We start from the raw sequence: 19,628 nt of genomic DNA on the forward strand, positions 1-19,628 counted from the left end.
CCAGGGAGCAAGAGTGGTCAACCAGACACGGTCTGCTATAAAAGGTTTTCGTATATGGTTGGATTCCTTAGACCCCCAGCAACAACTTCCAGGTGGACAACCTTTCCAACAGGCTACTGTAACTGTGCAATTCAAGATGGCGTCCAAGATGTTCGCCATATTTTTAAATCTCCATATTGTCGTCAATTGTTATCTTATTTTCATGTGTAATACTTTTTCTCTGGTTTTCAAGGTCAGGGAATCTATTTATGATGGTTTCAGAGTGATATGATGTGTTTTATGCCATTTGTCTCATAAAAATCATGTGGGCAGAAATGGCCAAAACTGTGTGATGTGTAGTGGTGTGGCCATTGTGTAGTGTGCATGTAGTCTAGCATATCAGAAATTTGCATGTAGTGTAGCATATCAATAGCTTGCATGTAGGCCTACTCTAGTTGCTAGTATGCATAACATGGTGGTGGTTTTGCTGTTGCAGGTGATTGCATGAGAGGTATGATGATGACCCAGGCAGAGAAACGGGTGGTGGAAGGAAGCTTGTCACTGAAAAAGGAACCCAAGAGGAGACGCCAGGACACTGACATTGACTACACAAAGTGCATAATATGTCAAGGACTTGGTGCAAAGGGACTATATAATATTACAACAACAGACAAACTAGTTTTGGCCATGAAGGCTCGACAAGATCAGACATTTGAGAGACTCAAATATGATTTGGCTACTGGTACATGGCTGACAGACAAAATGCCCAAATGGCACAGTAAATGTAGAAACTGGTACACGAATGAAAAGTTACAAACTTGCTGAAAAGAAGAACATTGGAAGCAGTGATGCTGAAGACTTGAACCAGCCTGGGTGCAGTACCTCTTCCCAGCATTCAAGGTTAACCAAAATTCAAGGTTAATGCCAGTGGTGGAGACGTCGATGTCGTCAACTTTATTGGCAAACACGAGTGCAGTAAAGTACCCCCATATTTATTCAATGAAGATGGAACCATGAGGGCTGCAGGTACAAAGGCTAGTCTAGTGAAAACACTGAAGGAGGAGACTCAAGTGACCAGTGCTGATATTCTGCCACAAGGAGACTGGAAGACGACAGTAGTGGTTGATGCAATGCATGCCATACGCCATTGGTCCTTCAAGAAAAATGAGACATTTGGAAACATTGCTGATCGCTACAAGGAGCAGCTGCTGAAAGATGTGCCTGCTGGCACAGAGATCATACATTTCTGCTGCGACCGATACAGTGAACAAAGCCTCAAATCAGCAGAACAGCAACACAGGTATGGCCAATCCAGGCAAGCAAAGGTGTTTGCGGTCAGTGAGCAGTACAAAGCCCCTGACCCACAGGAATTCTTCTCTGTGTCAGCTAACAAAGCAGCCCTTCTGAGTTTCTTGTGTGAGACATGGAGCAAGAGTGAACAGCTAAATCCAGCACTGGGCTCAACTCGCCTTTACTTAGGTGGAGGCTTCAATGAAGAAACCAAGAGCATGCTGGTCACTGAGGGGTCAGCCACCGACATCACTGCCTTGGAGTCTACACAGCAGGAGGCTGATACCAGAGTAATGCTTCATGCTATTTATAGTGTCCAGAATGAAGGTGTTGATAGGGTGGTCATTCATGGCAATGACACAGATATAATCATCATTTGTATCTACTATGCTGCCAGCATTCTGGAAGATCTTCCTGAACTGTGGGTAAGAACTGCTGCAGAGACATATCTGCCCATACACCAAATGGCTACGAAATGTCGTGCACTTCCCTTCATCCACAGCCTGAGTGGAAGGGATACGACCAGCTACCCATTCTTCACTGGCAAAAAGACCTGGTTGAACCGTAGCTATACCACAGACATAACTGAGCTCGAACACTTTGGTGAGCAAGGTCAGAACCGCAACCAGATCACATCAGACCTCATCAACCAGGCACGCAAACTTGTCATTGCTGTGTACACTAACATATCTGATGACTGAGGACTGCGATCTTGGAAAGCTTAGAGCCTATAAATTCCTGATCAACAGGTCAACCATGCTGAAACTACTCCCACCAACAGAACATACATTCCTTCTACATCTACAGCGTGCAGCTCTTGCAACTATTATAGATAAGACTGCACATGTGGCCAAGCCTCAGCTTCCCCCATTTGTGGATTATGGTTGGGCTCTGGAGGATGGGAAACTAGTTCCAGTCCTGTCAACTCAATCAGCCTGGCCACAGACAAAGGCTGTTGCATGTGGCTGCACCAAAGGCTGCAACAGGAACTGTTCCTGTGCCAGGAAGAACGTGGCCTGTTACATTGTATGTCGTTGCCAGGGATCAGCCACCAAGTGCAGCCGAGTGAAATACATTGCAGCATTTGACAGCAGTGACTCAAACAGTGACAATTAACTGTATACCATCAGCTGTTCACATGGACACTTGTATTGCAGCATTAGATTGAGTGGTAGACCTGTTCATAGGATGCAACATTGGGGCGTGTATCACTGACATGAATTTTACAAATATTTGCCTCAGCCATTTGGCTTGCATTCCAAACTGTGAAGCACATGCAGTCGTTCATTTCTCATGTAATCTGTTCTTGGTAACTAGTACCTTTCTGTACCATTATTGTTCTTACAACAACAGTAAACTACTGTGTATTGTTCTTGTAGATTTTCTGTCATGGTCGCCTTAAAATAATATATTAACATGTAATAAATATTAGGCCTAGTACATGGTATAAAACACATCATATCACTCTGAAACCATCATGAATAGATTCCCTGACCTTGAAAACCAGAGAAACAAAGTATTACACATGAAAATAAGATAACAATTGACGACAATATGGAGATTTACAAATATGGCGACCATCTTGGACGCCATCTTGAATTGCACAGTTACAGTAGCCTGTTGGAAAGGTTGTCCACCTGGAAGTTGTTGCTGGGGGTCTAAGGAATCCAACCATATACAAGAACCTTTTATAGCAGACCGTGTCTGGTTTCACAAAAAATGGGGGGTTTGCCCCCTGGGCAGGTTTGTATATTGGGGGCACTGAAGCCTATTGTACTTGAGGTCGAAAAGTCAAGGTCACCTAGAATCGTCAGTTTATTTTGTATTTTGTTTTTTAGCTGTTTTCTTTGTTTAGCATATGGAAGAAGAAGTCTCCATGAAGCGTACATGGCCGGCCTTACATTTTTCAGATGCTTTCTCGTTTTAATATTGCTTTTTATTTTATCTTCAAAAAATGACAAACCAATCAGGTTCTAAACAACCAGTCTGAAATTGAGGTATTAGTTGATGGTTAATGCCACAGCAGAAAAAGTTCCTGCTCCGAAACTTGTTTTGCTTGGGTCTCACTTTCTTCCTTGTTTACAATATGTCAACCTCTTACCCAACACATTTAACCCAATTATTGTCTACAACTTTCAAACTTGTCTCCCTCCTCCAAAACCTGGTGGCACCTTGTTAAGTCTGTCTCTGGTGTATGCTCCACTTCCATCCCTCCCCTCTCTTCAAATGCACCACAGCCGATTCCGCTCGTGAGAAGGCCGAATGCCTCAATTCTGTGTTTGCTTCCAAATCTTATCTCTAACCCCTCGCACACACTTCCCAGTCATACCCAACTGCTCCTGGACTGTGGCTTTCGCACCTGAAAAAGTGAAGGTTTTGGCAACCCTTGACTGATTTGGCATCAGCTCCTGAGTCTTAAAAAGCTGCTCTGCTGCTCTTGCAATTTGTCTCTCTGCTATTTTCACGCTGTCATTTGCCCTAGGTCCAATTCCATCTGCTTGGAAATCATCCAACATCACAGCATTGTACAAACAAGGTTCAAAAACCGATGCCCTTCACTACAGACCTATTGGCTTACTTCTAATCATCAGCAAGGTCATGGAATCCATCATCGCAGTTTATCTTAAATCCTTTCTTTTCTCCAACAGCCTCATCTCAGATCACCAATTCGGATTTAAATTCGGATCACTCTGCCTTGACCATGCTGCTTCTACTCTCCCAACAATGGATAGAAGCCTTCAATGTCAGGCATGAGACCAGGGCTGTCTTGATACAGTCTGGCATCCTGTTTTACTCTCCAAACTGCCTGCCTATGGAATCCAAGGTCAACTCCACACTGATTACTGACTTCCTCCACTCTCGGAGCCAGCATCTCGCCCCCGTTGGACTTAGTCCGAAACGGAGGCTAATGGATCGGGTCTCGCCCATACATGCGTCTGTCCACAGCCATATCTCAAACAAATATGGACCGATTTTGTTCAAATTTGGCACAACGACGACACATGATGGTATACATATGCACATTTTGTTTCACGATGCGATCAAAGATGGCTGGTGGTTAATTTAGTTGTTAAAAAAAACTACGTTGAACATGTCCTCAACCATTTCTCGGACATGCATTTACCGATCTTGTTCAAACTTGGCACAAGCACAGTACGTGATGGTATACACGTGCACCTCTCTATTTTGTGATCTGATCAAAGATGGTCGACTGAGTCTGGTGACCATTTTAGTTGTTCCTAAAAAAATAAAATAAACCCCCCGGTATTCAATACTCCCTCAACCATTTATTGGACATACATTTACCAATCTTGTTCACACTTTGCAAAGAGATAATGAATGATTGCTTACAAGTGCACATCAATTATTTTTTCGAAATCGGATCCAATATGGCCGACTGGTTTTTTTGTTTTGTAAAAATGTCCCCACAGGGGACCAAAAAACAACAACAACCACGGTCCCCGAAAAAGGCCAACCCCCGCTTGCGGGGGAAAATGGCCTCTAAAGGTGGTTATTATTTATTATATATAAATGTGTCCCCAACCATTTATTTATCGATATGCATGGACCGATTTTGTTCAAACTTAGCACAAGGACGATACATGAGTATATATATATATATATATATATATATATATATATATATATATATATATATATATATACAGTAGATATATATATATGCAGAAGATTTTGTTTTGTAATCGACCAAAGTAATATCGTGTATAATCTTGTAAATATGGGCATTGGGCAAGCTCTAACTCCGTACAGCAAAATTACTAAAACCACGGTGGCGATGCCATTTTATGTCTTTTTCTAGTTTTTTTTTTTTTTTTTGTGGACACAAACGGAGTCAACGGACAAGACAGAGGAACGGTTTTTTTTTTGTTTGTTTTATACAATAAATTCAAAATTTCAGTTTTATAAAAATAAAAAAAATTCAAATTAATTTTTCCTAATTTAAATCGACGATCTCTCTGACTATCTGGAAAATCATCTTTAGTTTTTGCTGATGACTACATTCCTCATCCTTGAGCTTTAACCTTAGTATGTGGGGTTTGTTGGTCTTTTCATAAAAATATAAATTCGATTCAACAATGGATTAGAAGTCATATCACTTGTGATCAAGCATTAGTTGTTTTCACTGAAAAGCACCACAATTATGAACAGCATATTCTGCGTCTCACCAGGGCCATGTTGGGAAAAGGATGTCTACAGCTTGAGACAGACTTTAAATACACTTGTTTAGATTTTAAATACAGACAGACTTAAAATGTTAAATACACCTGTCATGCTATCTCCTCCTAAACGGTGGGGCAGAATGTGCTAGAGAAGTGCCAATTTGGCCCCACTCCTTGGGGCCGAGTCAAAAACTAAACAATGCAATTATGGCCATATTTTAAAACATTTATATTGAAACTTTATACATGCAATCAGCATTGGGGGACGCATGAAACATGTAACGATTTTTTGGATTTGACTTCCGGTTCATTTCCTATGGGGTGGTGACTTGGGCTCATATGGGTCAAAATGGAGTGAAGGGGGAAATAATTAAACTCAAAATTTGATTTTGGCTAATTCATGATGGAACATTTTGCCATCTTTCAAATTTAATTTAGGTGGGTAGTCTGGGAATTTGCGATGTTCTGCCATCGACTTCACTCTAGTTGTATTTAAAGTCTATCTCAAGACGCAGATATCCTTTCCCCACCAGACTTTAAATATACTAACCCTCACCCACCTCCTATTCTCAGTACATAGCAGAGATTGCTGATGCCCTCATGTACTGCCATTCCAAGAAGGTGATTCACCGTGACATAAAGCCAGAAAACCTGCTGCTCGGACTGCAGGGGGAGCTGAAGATGGCGGATTTTGGATGGTCTGTGCACGCACCTTCCTCAAGGTAAGCCCATTGCACATTTGCTTTTTGGAACCCACCACAGTTTTGAGCGTACAGGTCGATACTTCCTCCTTCGCCCCTCCCCCCTCGCACCCACCCATCCCGTGAAAAGCAAAATTGTTGCGTTGATCTTGTCCATTCTAGTGGGTTTCCAGCAAATCCTCCTCGATCTCCTTTGTGGCTAACTTCTTAATCGCAATGTTTTGCAGATATTTGGGAACATTCATTGAAAACAAGTTGAAAGACTAAAAATGGTGGGATGGTTGTTTTCATCCTTGCTGTCTTGTAGCTAATTAAGACTACTACTTCATGAGCAACTGCCAACAGTCTTATTACAGATAGTTAAATACAGGTAGTTCCCAGTTTACAAACAACCAGCTTCCAAACATCTATTTGTACGAAGAATATACTTCATATCCATGTTTCTGTTCGAAACTTTGTCTACAATATGAAAGGAGCTTGGTCTCGGCGTGCGTCTGTCAACAATTGTCCTAATCAAGCAATAACAGTACCCCCCACACAATCGGCAGCATTATCAATCAGATGCTAGGCAATCCGCAAACGGCAGATATCTCCATGGGGTTCCTTACCGGCACAAGCGACAGCAATCTCTCCACGGGGATCCTTACCGGCACGAGAGAGAGAGCATCTCTCCACGGGGATCCTTACCGGCACGAGAGACAGCATCTCTCCACGGGGATCCTTACCAGCACGAGACAGCCATCTCTCCATGGGGTTCCTTACCGGCACGAGAGACAGCAATCTCTCCACGGGGTTCCTTAACGGCACGAGAGACAGCAATCTCTCCATGCGGTTCCTTACCGGCACGAGAGACAGCAATCTCTCCATGCGGTTCCTTACTGGCGCGAGAGACAGCAATGTCTTCACAGGGTTCCTTACCGGCACGAGAGACAGCCATCTCTCCACGGGGTTCCTTAACGGCACGAGAGACAGCAATCTCTCCATGCGGTTCCTTACCGGCACGAGAGACAGCCATCTCTCCATGGGGTTCTTTACCCGCACGAGAGACAGCAATCTCTCCATGCGGTTCCTTACCAGCACAAGAGACAGCCATCTCTCCATGGGGTTCCTTACCGGCACGAGAGACAGCAATCTCTCCATGCGGTTCCTTAACAGCGCGAGAGACAGCAATCTCTCCATGGGGTTCCTTACCGGCACAGAGACAGCAATCTCTCCATGCGGTTCCTTACCGGCGCGAGAGACAGCAATCTCTCCACGGGGTTCCTTACTGGCGAGAGAGACAGCAACCTCTTCACAGGGTTCCTTACCGGCACAAGAGACAGCAATCTCTCCATGCGGTTCCTTAACGGCACGAGAGACAGCAATCTCTCCATGCGGTTCCTTACCGGCACGAGAGACAGCAATCTCTTCACAGGGTTCCTTACCGGCACGAGAGACAGCCATCTCTCCACGGGGTTCCTTAACGGCACGAGAGACAGCAATCTCTCCATGCGGTTCCTTACCGGCACGAGAGACAGCAATCTCTCCATGCGGCTCCTTACTGGCGCGAGAGACAGCAATGTCTTCACAGGGTTCCTTACCGGCACGAGAGACAGCCATCTCTCCACGAGGTTCCTTAATGGCACGAGAGACAGCAATCTCTCCATGCGGTTCCTTACCGGCACGAGAGACAGCATTCTCTCCACGGGGTTCCTTACCGGCACGAGAGACAGCCATCTCTCCACGGGGTTCCTTACCGGCACGAGAGACAGCAATCTCTCCACGGGGTTCCTTACCGGCACGAGAGACAGCCATCTCTCCACGGGGTTCCTTACCGGCACGAGAGACAGCAATCTCTCCACGGGGTTCCTTACCGGCACAAGAGACAGCAATCTTTCCACGGGGTTCCTTACGGGCACGAGAGACAGCAATCTCTCCATGTGGTTCCTTAACGGTGCGAGAGACAGCAATCTATCCATGGGGTTCCTTACTGGCACAAGAGACAGCAATCTCTCCATGCGGTTCCTTACCGGCGCGAGAGACAGCAATCTCTTCACGGGGTTCCTTACCGGCACGAGAGACAGCAATCTCTCCATGCGGTTCCTTACCGGCACGAGAGACAGCAATCTCTCCACGGGGTTCCTTACCGGCACGAGAGACAGCAATCTCTACATGGGGTTCCTTACCGGCACGAGAGACAGCAATCTCTCTCTCCACAGGGTTCCTTACCGGCACGAGAGACAGCCATCTCTCCACGGTGTTCCTTACCGGCACGAGAGACAGCAATCTCTACACGGGGTTCCTTACTGGCAGGAGAGACAGCAATCTCTCCACGGGGTTCCTTACCGGCACGAGAGACGGCCATCTCTCCACGGGGTTCCTTACCGGCACGAGAGACAGCAATCTCTTCACGGGGTTCCTTACCGGCACGAGAGACAGCAATCTCTTCACGGGGTTCCTTACCAGCACGAGAGACAGCAATCTCTCCTTGCGGTTCCTTACCGGCGCGAAAGACAGCAATCTCTTCACGGGGTTCCTTACCGGCACGAGAGAGAGCAATCTTTCCACGGGGTTCCTTACCGTCACGAGAGACAGCAATCTCTCCATGCGGTTCCTTACCGGCACGAGAGACCAATCTCTCCACGGGGTTCCTTACTGGCACGAGAGACAGCAATCTCTCCATGCGGTTCCCTACCGGCGCGAGAGACAGCAATCTCTTCACGGGTTGCCTTACCGGCACGAGCGACAGCAATCTCTCCATGGGGTTTCTTACTGGCACGAGAGACAGCAATCTCTCCATGGGGTTCCTTACCGGCACGAGAGACAGCAATCTCTCCATGGGGTTCCTTACTGGCATGAGAGACAGCAATCTCTCCATGCGGTTCCTTACCGGCGCGAGAGACAGCAATCTCTTCACGGGTTGCCTTACCGGCACGAGCGACAGCAATCTCTCCATGGGGTTCCTTACTGGCACGAGAGACAGCCATCTCTGCATGGGGTTCCTTACCGGCACGAGAGACTGCAATCTCTTCACGGGGTTCCTTACCGGCACGAGAGACGGCAATCTCTCCACGGGGTTCCTTACCAGCACGAGAGACAGCAATCTCTCCATGGGGTTCCTTACTGGCACAAGACAGCAATCTCTCCACGGGGTTCCTTATCGGCACGAGAGACAGCAATCTCTCCACGGGGTTCCTTCCCGGCACGAGAGACAGCAATCTCTCCATGGGGTTCCTTACTGGCACAAGACAGCAATCTCTCCACGGGGTTCCTTATCGGCACGAGAGACAGCAATCTCTCCACGGGGTTCCTTATCGGCACGAGAGACAGCAATCTCTCCACGGGGTTCCTTATCAGCACCAGAGACAGCAATCTCTCCACGGGGTTTCTTACCGGCACGAGACAGCAATCTCTCCACGGGGTTCCTCACCGGCAGTTGAAAACACCTCACTGCACTGGAAAACGTGGGGACAGGAGTATTGTACTGTAAAGGGTGGAGACTTGTGATACCCTCTCCCACCTGGAGCGGCGTGACACGATATACATTTATATAGAGAATTGGCATCCCCCACCCCACTCCCACCTCCCCCAACGCCACCACCATGCACTAATTGGGGTCATGCTTATCCTAACTGTTGCAAGTCTGGGTGTAATCGACCCAGAACTGCAGGAGGAGTAGCGTGACAAACGCACCGGTCCATGAATTATAGTAAGGATTACTTTGTATTTATGGCATCAATTTCTTCATTTTTATTTTAAAAGCACATTTAATAATGTCTTCATGTAAATAAAAGCAACCCAAAACGGTTTAATTCAGGTTTGGGAACCAATAAAGGACTTACATGTTTTTAAAGGGGATTTATTGTTCTGGTTTACGAACATACAGCTTGTGAACTTTATTTTCAAGAACACATTGTGTTCAGAAACTGGGTACTGCCTGCACTACAGAAAAAAACTTGCACAAATCATCTTACAATGAATGTTGATTATGAAGCTGATAACAATGACGATGGTGTTGGTTGGGGAGGAGAGATTGGCTCTTATGTACCATTGTTACATGCTCCTCCCCAGACCCCGGTCATGGTGTACCTCCGAGCCCCAAGAGGAGTCACGGCAGAAAGATGTGTTATTCTGAATGTCAAAGATCAATGGTGAAGCCACACCAATTGTTACCAACAAACAAATATTGTATTAAAATCACACAAGAATAGCAACACAAAAACAATAGTAATCAATTGTACAACCAATATATATTTCCTATGATGGTACCATCAGGTTCGTACAATATAACTCACTGTGCTCCAAATGAGCGAAAAGAAGAAGATTCCCAATGTCTCTATTCCCGGCTTCAAGCCAAAGTTGATTCCGGCTTCAAGCCAAAGTCGATCCGCTCCAGCGATCGTCCGTACGATGTCGTATCGAGACCAGAATCCCGTTGGGTTGCCAGTCAGTCACGTGGCCAAAGCTGCACAAAGGCGCCCTCCAGGCGACTGGGAATTCACACCCTCAGGTATGGACGTTTGACGGCTCCCAATCGGCGAACCGCAGATTTTACACTCAAAAGCCACGTCACACACACACACACACCAGATCCACATCTGAATGCGGTGACTATGATTAAAGTGAGGCGAAAAACCTTGAACGATGCGCAAATCCTGCGCGAGTCAAAATGGCTGACGGCCCGTTCTCGTGGCGTAACGGCACTCTGATGATTCTCTCCGGAATCAACCACAAAACCTGACACGCAGGTTGATCTGTCACAGCGATAACAACTCTGTCGCAGGAATCCCTTTCCTGGGAAACCCAAAGTTCACTCGCGACTCTTGTTCGCCAATCGTTCGCTCCAGACCTTGAAGCAGCTAGACTTATTGTCCGACTCACTCACTTGGCCTTCTTCTACTACTCCTCCTCCTCCTCTTCGTCGTCGTTCGGTTCCGGTTTCATTTAAAACATTAACCTTTTTACTTTTTGAAAATAGTAACCTTTATTTCCCTCAAACGACAACAATAATAGTACATAGAATCAAAAATGCTTACAGTGGATGAAAACCACAACAACGGAAGTGACGAATCCGTAACACTTCCCCCCCTCAAGAAAGAAAGTTTGAACATAGTGAAAACTTTCTTTGCAGGCAAAAACTCTTTTAACAAACAAAAGTAAAACTCACACCCAAATTATCAATTCACGTGAGCAACAATAATTAATATTCCCCAAAATAAAGCCACAAAACTTCCAAACAACCTACAGAAATTTCCAAAGTTAGTTCATTCTGGACAAAGCATCAGCAACGACATTGTCCCTACCCTTTACATGCTCAACCTCCAAGTTGAACTCCTGCAAAGCCAAACACCATCTCATCAACCTCTGGTTTATTTTTTCATTTTTTAAAATGAAGGTTAAGGGGTTGTGATAAGTGAAGACTTTTATAGGAAAGGTAGTAGTTCCTAGATACACCTCATAATGCTGAAGCGCTAGCAGGAGAGCAAGGGTCTTTTTTTCCATGGTGGGATAATTTGCCTGATGTTTGTTAAACTTTTTGGAATAGTAGCACACCGGGTGATCCACTCCACCTCATCATCTTCCTGTAATAGAACTGCCCCAGCCCCCACATCACTTGCATCAATGGCCAACTTGAAAGGTGCTTGAAAATCCGGGGCTGCTAGGACAGGAGAGCTCATTAATATTGCTTTGACGTGGGCAAAGGCAGCCTGACATTTGTCATCCCAAACAAACTTGGTCTCTTTCCTCAGCAAATTCGTTAAAGGGGCTACCACATCAGAAAAATTCCTGCAGAACCGCCGGTACCAACCAGCCATACCCAAGAATCTCATAAGCTCCTTCTTCCCTTTTGGAACTTGGAAGCGATCAATGGCTTCTATCTTGGCTGTCACCGGTTGCACCTGACCTTGACCTACTACATGGCCCAGGAACACCACCTGTGCCTTTACAAGCTCACTCTTAGATAAGTTGATGGTCAACCCTGCCTCGGTCAGTTTCTTGAAAAATGCCTGAATTTGTTTAATATGATCTTCCATGGTCATAGGGTGGATGATGACATCATCCAGATAAGCCTCCACCCCCTCAAGGTCTGCAATAAGCTTATTAATCAGCCGTTGAAATGTAGCAGGCCCGTTTTTCAATCCAAAGGGAGGAACCTTGTACTGATACAACCCATTTGGTGTGACTAAAGCTGAGATTTCCTTGGCTCTATCAGTAAGAGGAATCTGCCAATACCCTTTCAGCAAGTCAAACTTAGTTACAAATTTAGCTGGGCCTATTCTACCAATAGTCATCAATCCTCGGGATGGGATATGAGTCGGTCTTGGTCACTGCATTAACCCGTTTTAAATCCGTACAACAGCGAAAACTGCCATCGGGTTTTGGAACCAACACACATGGTGAGCTCCATTCACTGCTGCTTGGTTCGATGATATCATTCTCCAACATATACTGAACCTCCTTCCGAAGATACTCCATCTTCACAGGGTTCATCCGATAGGGGTGTTGCTTCACAGGAGTGGCTTCCCCCACCTCAATATCATGATATACCAGGTCAGTACGACCAGGTACATCTGTGAACAAATGTGCAAACTCAAAAATTAGGCTGGATAGTTGTCCTTGTTGTTCCCTCGTCAAATGACCTAATTTCTCATCTAAATTACTCAACACTTCCGTGTTCGTCAATCTGGGACAAGCCTGGTCATCAAAGTTATCAAACTTCACACCGGCCTCAACCTCTGGATTCTCGTGCACCCCGACTACAGGCACGACAGGTGAGACAGGAACCATTTCTTCCACAGGCTTCCTCTCATGATATTTCTTCAGTCGGTTGACATGACACAGCTGCTGCTTTTTCCGTCGGTCGGGAGTTGTCACCACGTAATCTGTTTCATTAACCCTCCTTTCGATTGCATAGGGACCAAAATATCTAGCCTGTAGTGGCTGACCTGGAACTGGAAGCAACACTAACACTCGGTCCTCAGGACTGAAATTTATTATCTGAGATTTCTTGTCATGTCTCGCTTTCATTTTATCCTGTGTCACTTTCAAGTTTGTTCTCGCAACTTCACAAGCCTTTGCCAATCTGTGCCTAACCGTTGACACATACTCTACCACTGTTGTCTGTGACTCCTCCTGTAACCACTGTTCTTTCACCAATTTAAATGGTCCTCGCACTGCGTGTCCAAACACAAGTTCAAAAGGACTGAACCCCAATGACTCCTGAACAGATTCCCTCGTAGCAAACAACAATAAGGGCATTCCTTCATCCCAATCGTTGTCACATTCAAAACAGTATGTTCTGATCATATTCTTCAATGTCTGGTGAAACCTTTCCAAGGCCCCTTGGCTCTCGGGATGGTAAGTACTTGATCTTACTTGCTCCACTCCCAACAGGTGTACCACATGCTGAAAAAATGTTGGCATGAAATTGGAACCCTGATCAGACTGGATGACCTTAGGTAGGCCAACCAAAGTGAAAAATTTAATCAAGGCCTTCGCAATAACTGCAGCAGTAATTTTCCTAAGAGGCACTGCCTCTGGGGACCTTGTGGAAGCGCACATAATGGTCAATAAATACTGATGTCCAGCCTTAGTTTTTATTTAGGTAAAGGGCCTACACAGTCAATAATGACATGGCTGAATGGCTCCTCAAAAGCTGGAATGGGTTTTAAAGGTGTGGATGGGACTTTCTGATTAGGTTTTCCCACCAGCTGGCAAGAATGGCAAGATTTGCAGAACTCCGCCACATCACGTCGCAATCCTGGCCAGAAAAAATGTACCAATATTCTGTCACAGGTCTTGTTCACTCTAGAGTACCTACATAAAGAGAGTAGCGACAACTTCCGCATTGACGCCATTTTGTTTCACTCGCCAGCGCGCGCCGCGCGGTGCGAGCGCTTGCCGCACCGCCAGTGAACTAATATCTACATGGTCCAAATCTTGGCTGTATGGCAAAGTCGTCCCCCCCCCCCCCCCTTTATGCAACTCATTATCCTCTCTCTCTCTCTCTCTCTGTGTGCATGTCCCAGTCCGTGCACGCCTTTATCGTCCGTGCACGTCTTTTATCGTCCGTGCACGTCTATCGTCGTGCACGTCTCTGTCCCTGTCGTGCACGTCTTTTATCGTCCATGCACGCCTTGCAGTTGCACAGTTCCTCAGTTGATTTGATGCATTGCAAAGACGGTCTTTGGGACATATTTAACACAAAATACTCGTCGTGTGTGTGTGTGTGTGTGTGTGTGTGTTTGTGTGTGTGTGTGTGTGTGTGTGTGTGTGTGTGTGTGTGTGTGTGTGTGTGTGTGTGTGTGTGTGTGTGTGTGTGTGTGTGTGTGTGTGTGTGTGTGTGTGAGTGTGTGATTGGGACTGGGTGCGTGTGTGTGTGTGTGTGAGATTGGGACTGGGTGCGTGTGATTGGGACTGGGTGCGTGTCATTGGGACTGGGTGCGTGTGATTGGGACTGGGTGCGTGTCATTGGGACTGGGTGCGTGTGACTGGGACTGGGTGCGTGTGACTGGGACTGCGTGCGACTGGGACTGGGACTGGGTACGTGCGACTGGGACTGGGTGTCTGGGACTGGGACTGGGTGTGTGCGACTCGGACTGGGTGTGTGCGACTGGGACTGGGTGTCTGGGACTGGGACTGGGTGTGTGCGACTCGGACTGGGTGTGTGCGACTGGGACTGGGTGCGTGTGACTGGGACTGCGTGCGTGCGACTGGGACTGGGTACGTGCGACTGGGACTGGGTGTCTGGGACTGGGACTGGGTGTGTGCGACTGGGACTGGGTGTGTGTGCGACTGGGACTGGGTGTGTGCGCGACTGGGACTGGGTGTGTGCGCGACTGGGACTGGGTGTGTGCGCGACTGGGACTGGGTGTGTGCGACTGGGACTGGGTACGTGCGACTGGGACTGGGTGTCTGGGACTGGGACTGGGTGTGTGCGACTCGGACTGGGTGTGTGCGACTGGGACTGGGTGTGTGCGACTGGGACTGGGTGTGTGCGACTGGGACTGGGTGTGTGCGACTGGGACTGTGTGTGTGCGACTGGGACTGTGTGTGTGCGACTGGGACTGTGTGTGTGCGACTGGGACTGGGTGTGTGCGACTGGGACTGGGTGTGTGCGACTGGGACTGGGTGTGTGCGACTGGGACTGGGTGTGTGCGACTGGGACTGGGTGTGTGCGACTGGGACTGGGTGTGTGCGACTGGGACTGGGTGTGTGCGACTGGGACTGGGTGTGTGTGCGACTGGGACTGGGTGTGTGTGCGACTGGGACTGGGTGTGTGCGCGACTGGGACTGGGTGTGTGCGACTGGGACTGGGTGTGTGCGACTGGGACTGGGTGTGTGCGACTGGGACTGGGTGCGTGCGACTGGGACTGGGTGTGTGCGACTGGGACATTGACATCCCAAAACATTGGGGTCCATGGTGGTGCTCGGCCACAAACAAGTGGTCCATAAGGTGGTGCCCCAAGTTCGTTTGCTCGAGAAAAGTAAAATTTAGTCGAGGCAATGGTAGATCACATATTGTCATGGCAAAATCATTTTATGACTGAGGGTAATATGATTACAAATAGGGTTTTTGGAAATAATGTACTATTATATCGAGTATGTCTTATTGAGTTTTATAAGCAAAATGAAGAAAAAAAAAGATATTGTCTTCTTGGGAAATAATTAAATAATACAAATACACACATATACACATACACACATATACACACACACATATATACACATACACACACAGACATATATATATATATACACACACACACACACACAGACATATATACACACAGACACACACACAGACATATATACACACACACACACACACACACACACACACACACACACACACACACACACACACACACACACGTACACATATACACACATATACACCCACACACATATACACATACACACACATATACACACACACACACCCCTGGAACTGTATGGAGATTCCGCTCTTGTTCTGCGAGGCTGCGTCATCGCGTTTTTTCATGACGTCATACGATTAATCTCCTCCCTTTTCGTGCGAACCGATACATACGCCAATATTAAGGGACCGATATCACCACTGCTTACCTCGCACAAACACGATGACGAAGTTGGTTTCCATCCCACTCTGCTCACTTTGTTCTCCCATACTTTCCGTCTTTGTGGATTTGCAGGGAACCTATACATCTTGTACCCATTCTCCGATTTATTGCTGCATCCAAAGGCGCAACATCCCGTCATTTTGTCAGATTTTTTGATCACCAAACTTTCAGTACTAATTCGTTTTAAGCTGCGTACGGCGTTGATTGATACGCGATCGCGTGTGAAACAAAATGGCACCTGGAGTCACGTGACCCTAAATTTCTGGTCCCCCTATGTCGCTACTCTCTTTATGTAGGTACTCTAGTTCACTCCAAGGTGCCCGGCCAAAGGTGTCTCATGCGCCAAACTCAATATCTCCTTCCGGTACGGCGGTGGCACCACAATGTGGTAATGAACTTTCCACTCATCATTTGCTGGCACCTCCGGTGGTCTCCATTTTCTCATGAGTATTTCCCCTTTCATGAAGTAACCAACAGGTATCTTCATAGCCTCTTCCTCTGTAACGGCTTTATCAAACTCTGGATCTCCGAATCTCCGTGTTGTTCTTCAACAAGTCTCTTTCGGACCAGCACCGTTTGCTCCACCTCGTTCCCAGATGTCTCCGACAGACACTCCATTTCCTCTTTGGTTCCAGATGCCATCTTTTCCTTAAGTTCCTTGATGTCACTCCCTTTCCTATTACCTCTTTCAGAATTTTCCTTCAATACCTCTAAGGAACCCAAATCCACATCGCCTTCCTTCTCCTTCTCTTCAGAGCACTTCCTACCCATAGCACGAGTCACTGCACAGGATGGAAAGATACCCGGAATCTCCTGCTCTAACTGTGCGGTGTTATTTTCCATACTGGGCTTTTCAACCAACATTGGATTACCAGAAACTCGACCACCGGCCAAATCATTCCCGATAATAAAAGAGATTCCCTCTACACTCTACAGGAAGAGTGGCTTGTAAACCTACGGTGACCGGTCCTGACACCAAATCAGACTCTAAATGGATGACATGAAGTGGAGCTTTAACATATCCACCAACCCCCTGTAAAAGAACACTAACACCAGTTGCCGTCTTCTCTGACAATGGCAAAATGCCTTCAAGCATCAAAGATTGATGTGCTCCTGTGTCCCTCAATACCCTAACAGGTCTCTGCTTAGTCAAGTCCCCCTCCAGCGACACAAACCCCTCTGAAATAAAAGGTTTGTAACCCTTTTGAACAAGGTCGTTTTGTGATGCTGTAACTTTGGCATGGGAACCTTCACAAGGCACTGTCCTCCAAGGGCGATTTTTCGCATTGGCCAATGCATTCGGAGTTGTACTAGTCTGATTCCGCTCCTGATTTTTCCTTTTCAGGGCGTAACATTGGGACATCAAATGTCCATGTTTCTTGCAAAAAGCGCAAGTGGGCCCGGAGGAAAAACTCGTGGTCTGCCTCGGGCCCCCAGGAAGATAAGTCTGTCTTGGAACTGTAATCTTCTGATCCCTAAAAGTCGCGGTATCAGATTTGTCCTCAGTCATCTCTAGGCCACCTCCATGAATATTTGTTCTCCGCCCCTGATTTACCATAACTCCCCTGGCTAACTCTAGGCGGGAAGTTAGGTTTGTGGAACCCCATCCTGTGTGTCAAGGCATAGTCATCTGCCACGGTTGCTGCCTCATACAACTCTGGTACTTTCTTTTCATCCAGATGTACTTTAACGTCCGCGTGGACACACTGTTTGAATTCCTCCACCAAGATCAATTGTCGCAACAGGTTGAAGTTTTTCCCAATCCCCTTCGAGTCACACCACCGATCAAACATGGTTTCCTTCATTCTGGCAAACTCCACATGGGTTTCACTCTCCCTCTTCCTGGCATTCCTGAATTTTTGCCGGTAAGCTTCAGGGACCAATTCATAAGCTTTGAGAATGGTTTTCTTCACTATCTCATAATCTGCACATTGGTTAATCGGTAAAGCCGAATAGATATCTTGAGCTTTACCCACTACAACACTTTGCACTAACATAGTCCAGGACCCCACAGGCCATTTTAGCATTTCAGCCACTTTCTCAAAGTGTAAAAAAAAACTTGGCTACCTCCTTTTCATTGAAGGGTGGAACCAGCCTCACATGCCGACCAACATCCCAAGTGTTCTGACTAGTTGTCGAACTAGCCGGCATGGATACTACTTCTCTCCGTTCTCCCATTAATTCCAGCTCCTTGAGTTCAAGTTCCTTCTGATACTCCATGTCACGTTCCTTTATCTCCCTTTCGGCTCTCCTTTCCTCTGCTCTTCTTTCCTCTGGGTCTCGTTCCTGTTCTGCTCTTTCCTTTGCTGCTTTCCTTTCCTCTGCTTTTAACCTTTCCTGGCTCTGCAGCTCCATCTCCATTTTCCGGAGCTCCACATTTTCATTTCCTCGGGTAACCAATCCAAGGCTACCTCTTTCCATGTTCCTTGTCCCACCAGAGATTCTACCACCAATGTCTGCATCTCTGCTTTCTTCATATTAACTCGGACCTCCAAGTTAAAATATTTGGCCAATATCAAGAGTTCCGATCTTTTTAACGCCTGGAACTGTGCCTCATTAGGGGACGCCACAAACTTTTCTGCGTCAAACACCATAGTGACTATTAGTTAGCACCTGTTAACGTTCACACAAAAATGTTCAAATTTTTTTGAAAAATTTAGGAATGTTAGAAAAATTACAAATTTGGGGAATGTTAGGGAATTCTATCCCGGACGTGTGTTAGGGAATTTAATCCCAGACGAGGATGTTAGGGAATTCTATCAGCAAAGACGAGCCCCCAATTTAAATTTGGGCCAATCCCGGATGAGCCCCCAATTTCTGTTACGTGCTCCTCCCCAGACCCCGGTCACGGTGTACCTCCGAGCCCCAAGAGGAGTCATGGCAGAAAGATATGTTATTCTGTATGTCAAAGATCAATGGTGAAGCCACACCAATTGTTACCAACAAACAAATATTGTATTAAAATCACACAAGAATAACAACACAAAAACAATAGTAATCAATTGTACAACCAATATATATTTCCTATGATGGTACCATCAGGTTCGCACAATATAACCCACTGTGCTCCAAATGAGCAAAAAGAAGAAGATTCCCAATGTCTCTATTCCCGGCTTCAAGTTGATTCCGGCTTCAAGCCAAAGTCGATCCGCTCCAGCGATCGTCCGTATGATGTCGTAGCGAGACCAGAATCCCGTTGGGTTGAAAGTCAGTCACGCGGCCAAAGCTGCGCAAAGGCGCCCTCAAGGCGACTGGGAAATCCAAAGGCGCCCTCCAGGCGACTGGGAAATCACACCCTCGGGTATGGACGTTTCACGGCTCACAATCGTCGAACCGCAGATTTTCCACTCAAAAGCCACGTCACACACACACACACACACACACACACACACACC

General features: G+C 46.6%; 1 protein-coding gene across 1 annotated transcript in view; it reads left to right on the plus strand.

Moving 5' to 3' along the window:
- LOC137433630 (aurora kinase C-like) overlaps positions 1–19,628 on the plus strand; it is a 36,633-nt gene that overhangs the window by 14,009 nt on the left and 2,996 nt on the right. The window contains exon 5 of the mRNA XM_068125925.1: positions 6,024–6,172. Coding sequence (XP_067982026.1) covers positions 6,024–6,172 — 149 coding nt within the window. The remainder of the gene's footprint in view (positions 1–6,023; positions 6,173–19,628) is intronic.

The sequence above is a fragment of the Myxine glutinosa genome, chromosome 10 (assembly GCF_964187855.1).
Source record: "Myxine glutinosa chromosome 10, kmMyxGlut1.1, whole genome shotgun sequence".
Lineage (NCBI taxonomy): Eukaryota > Metazoa > Chordata > Myxini > Myxiniformes > Myxinidae > Myxine > Myxine glutinosa.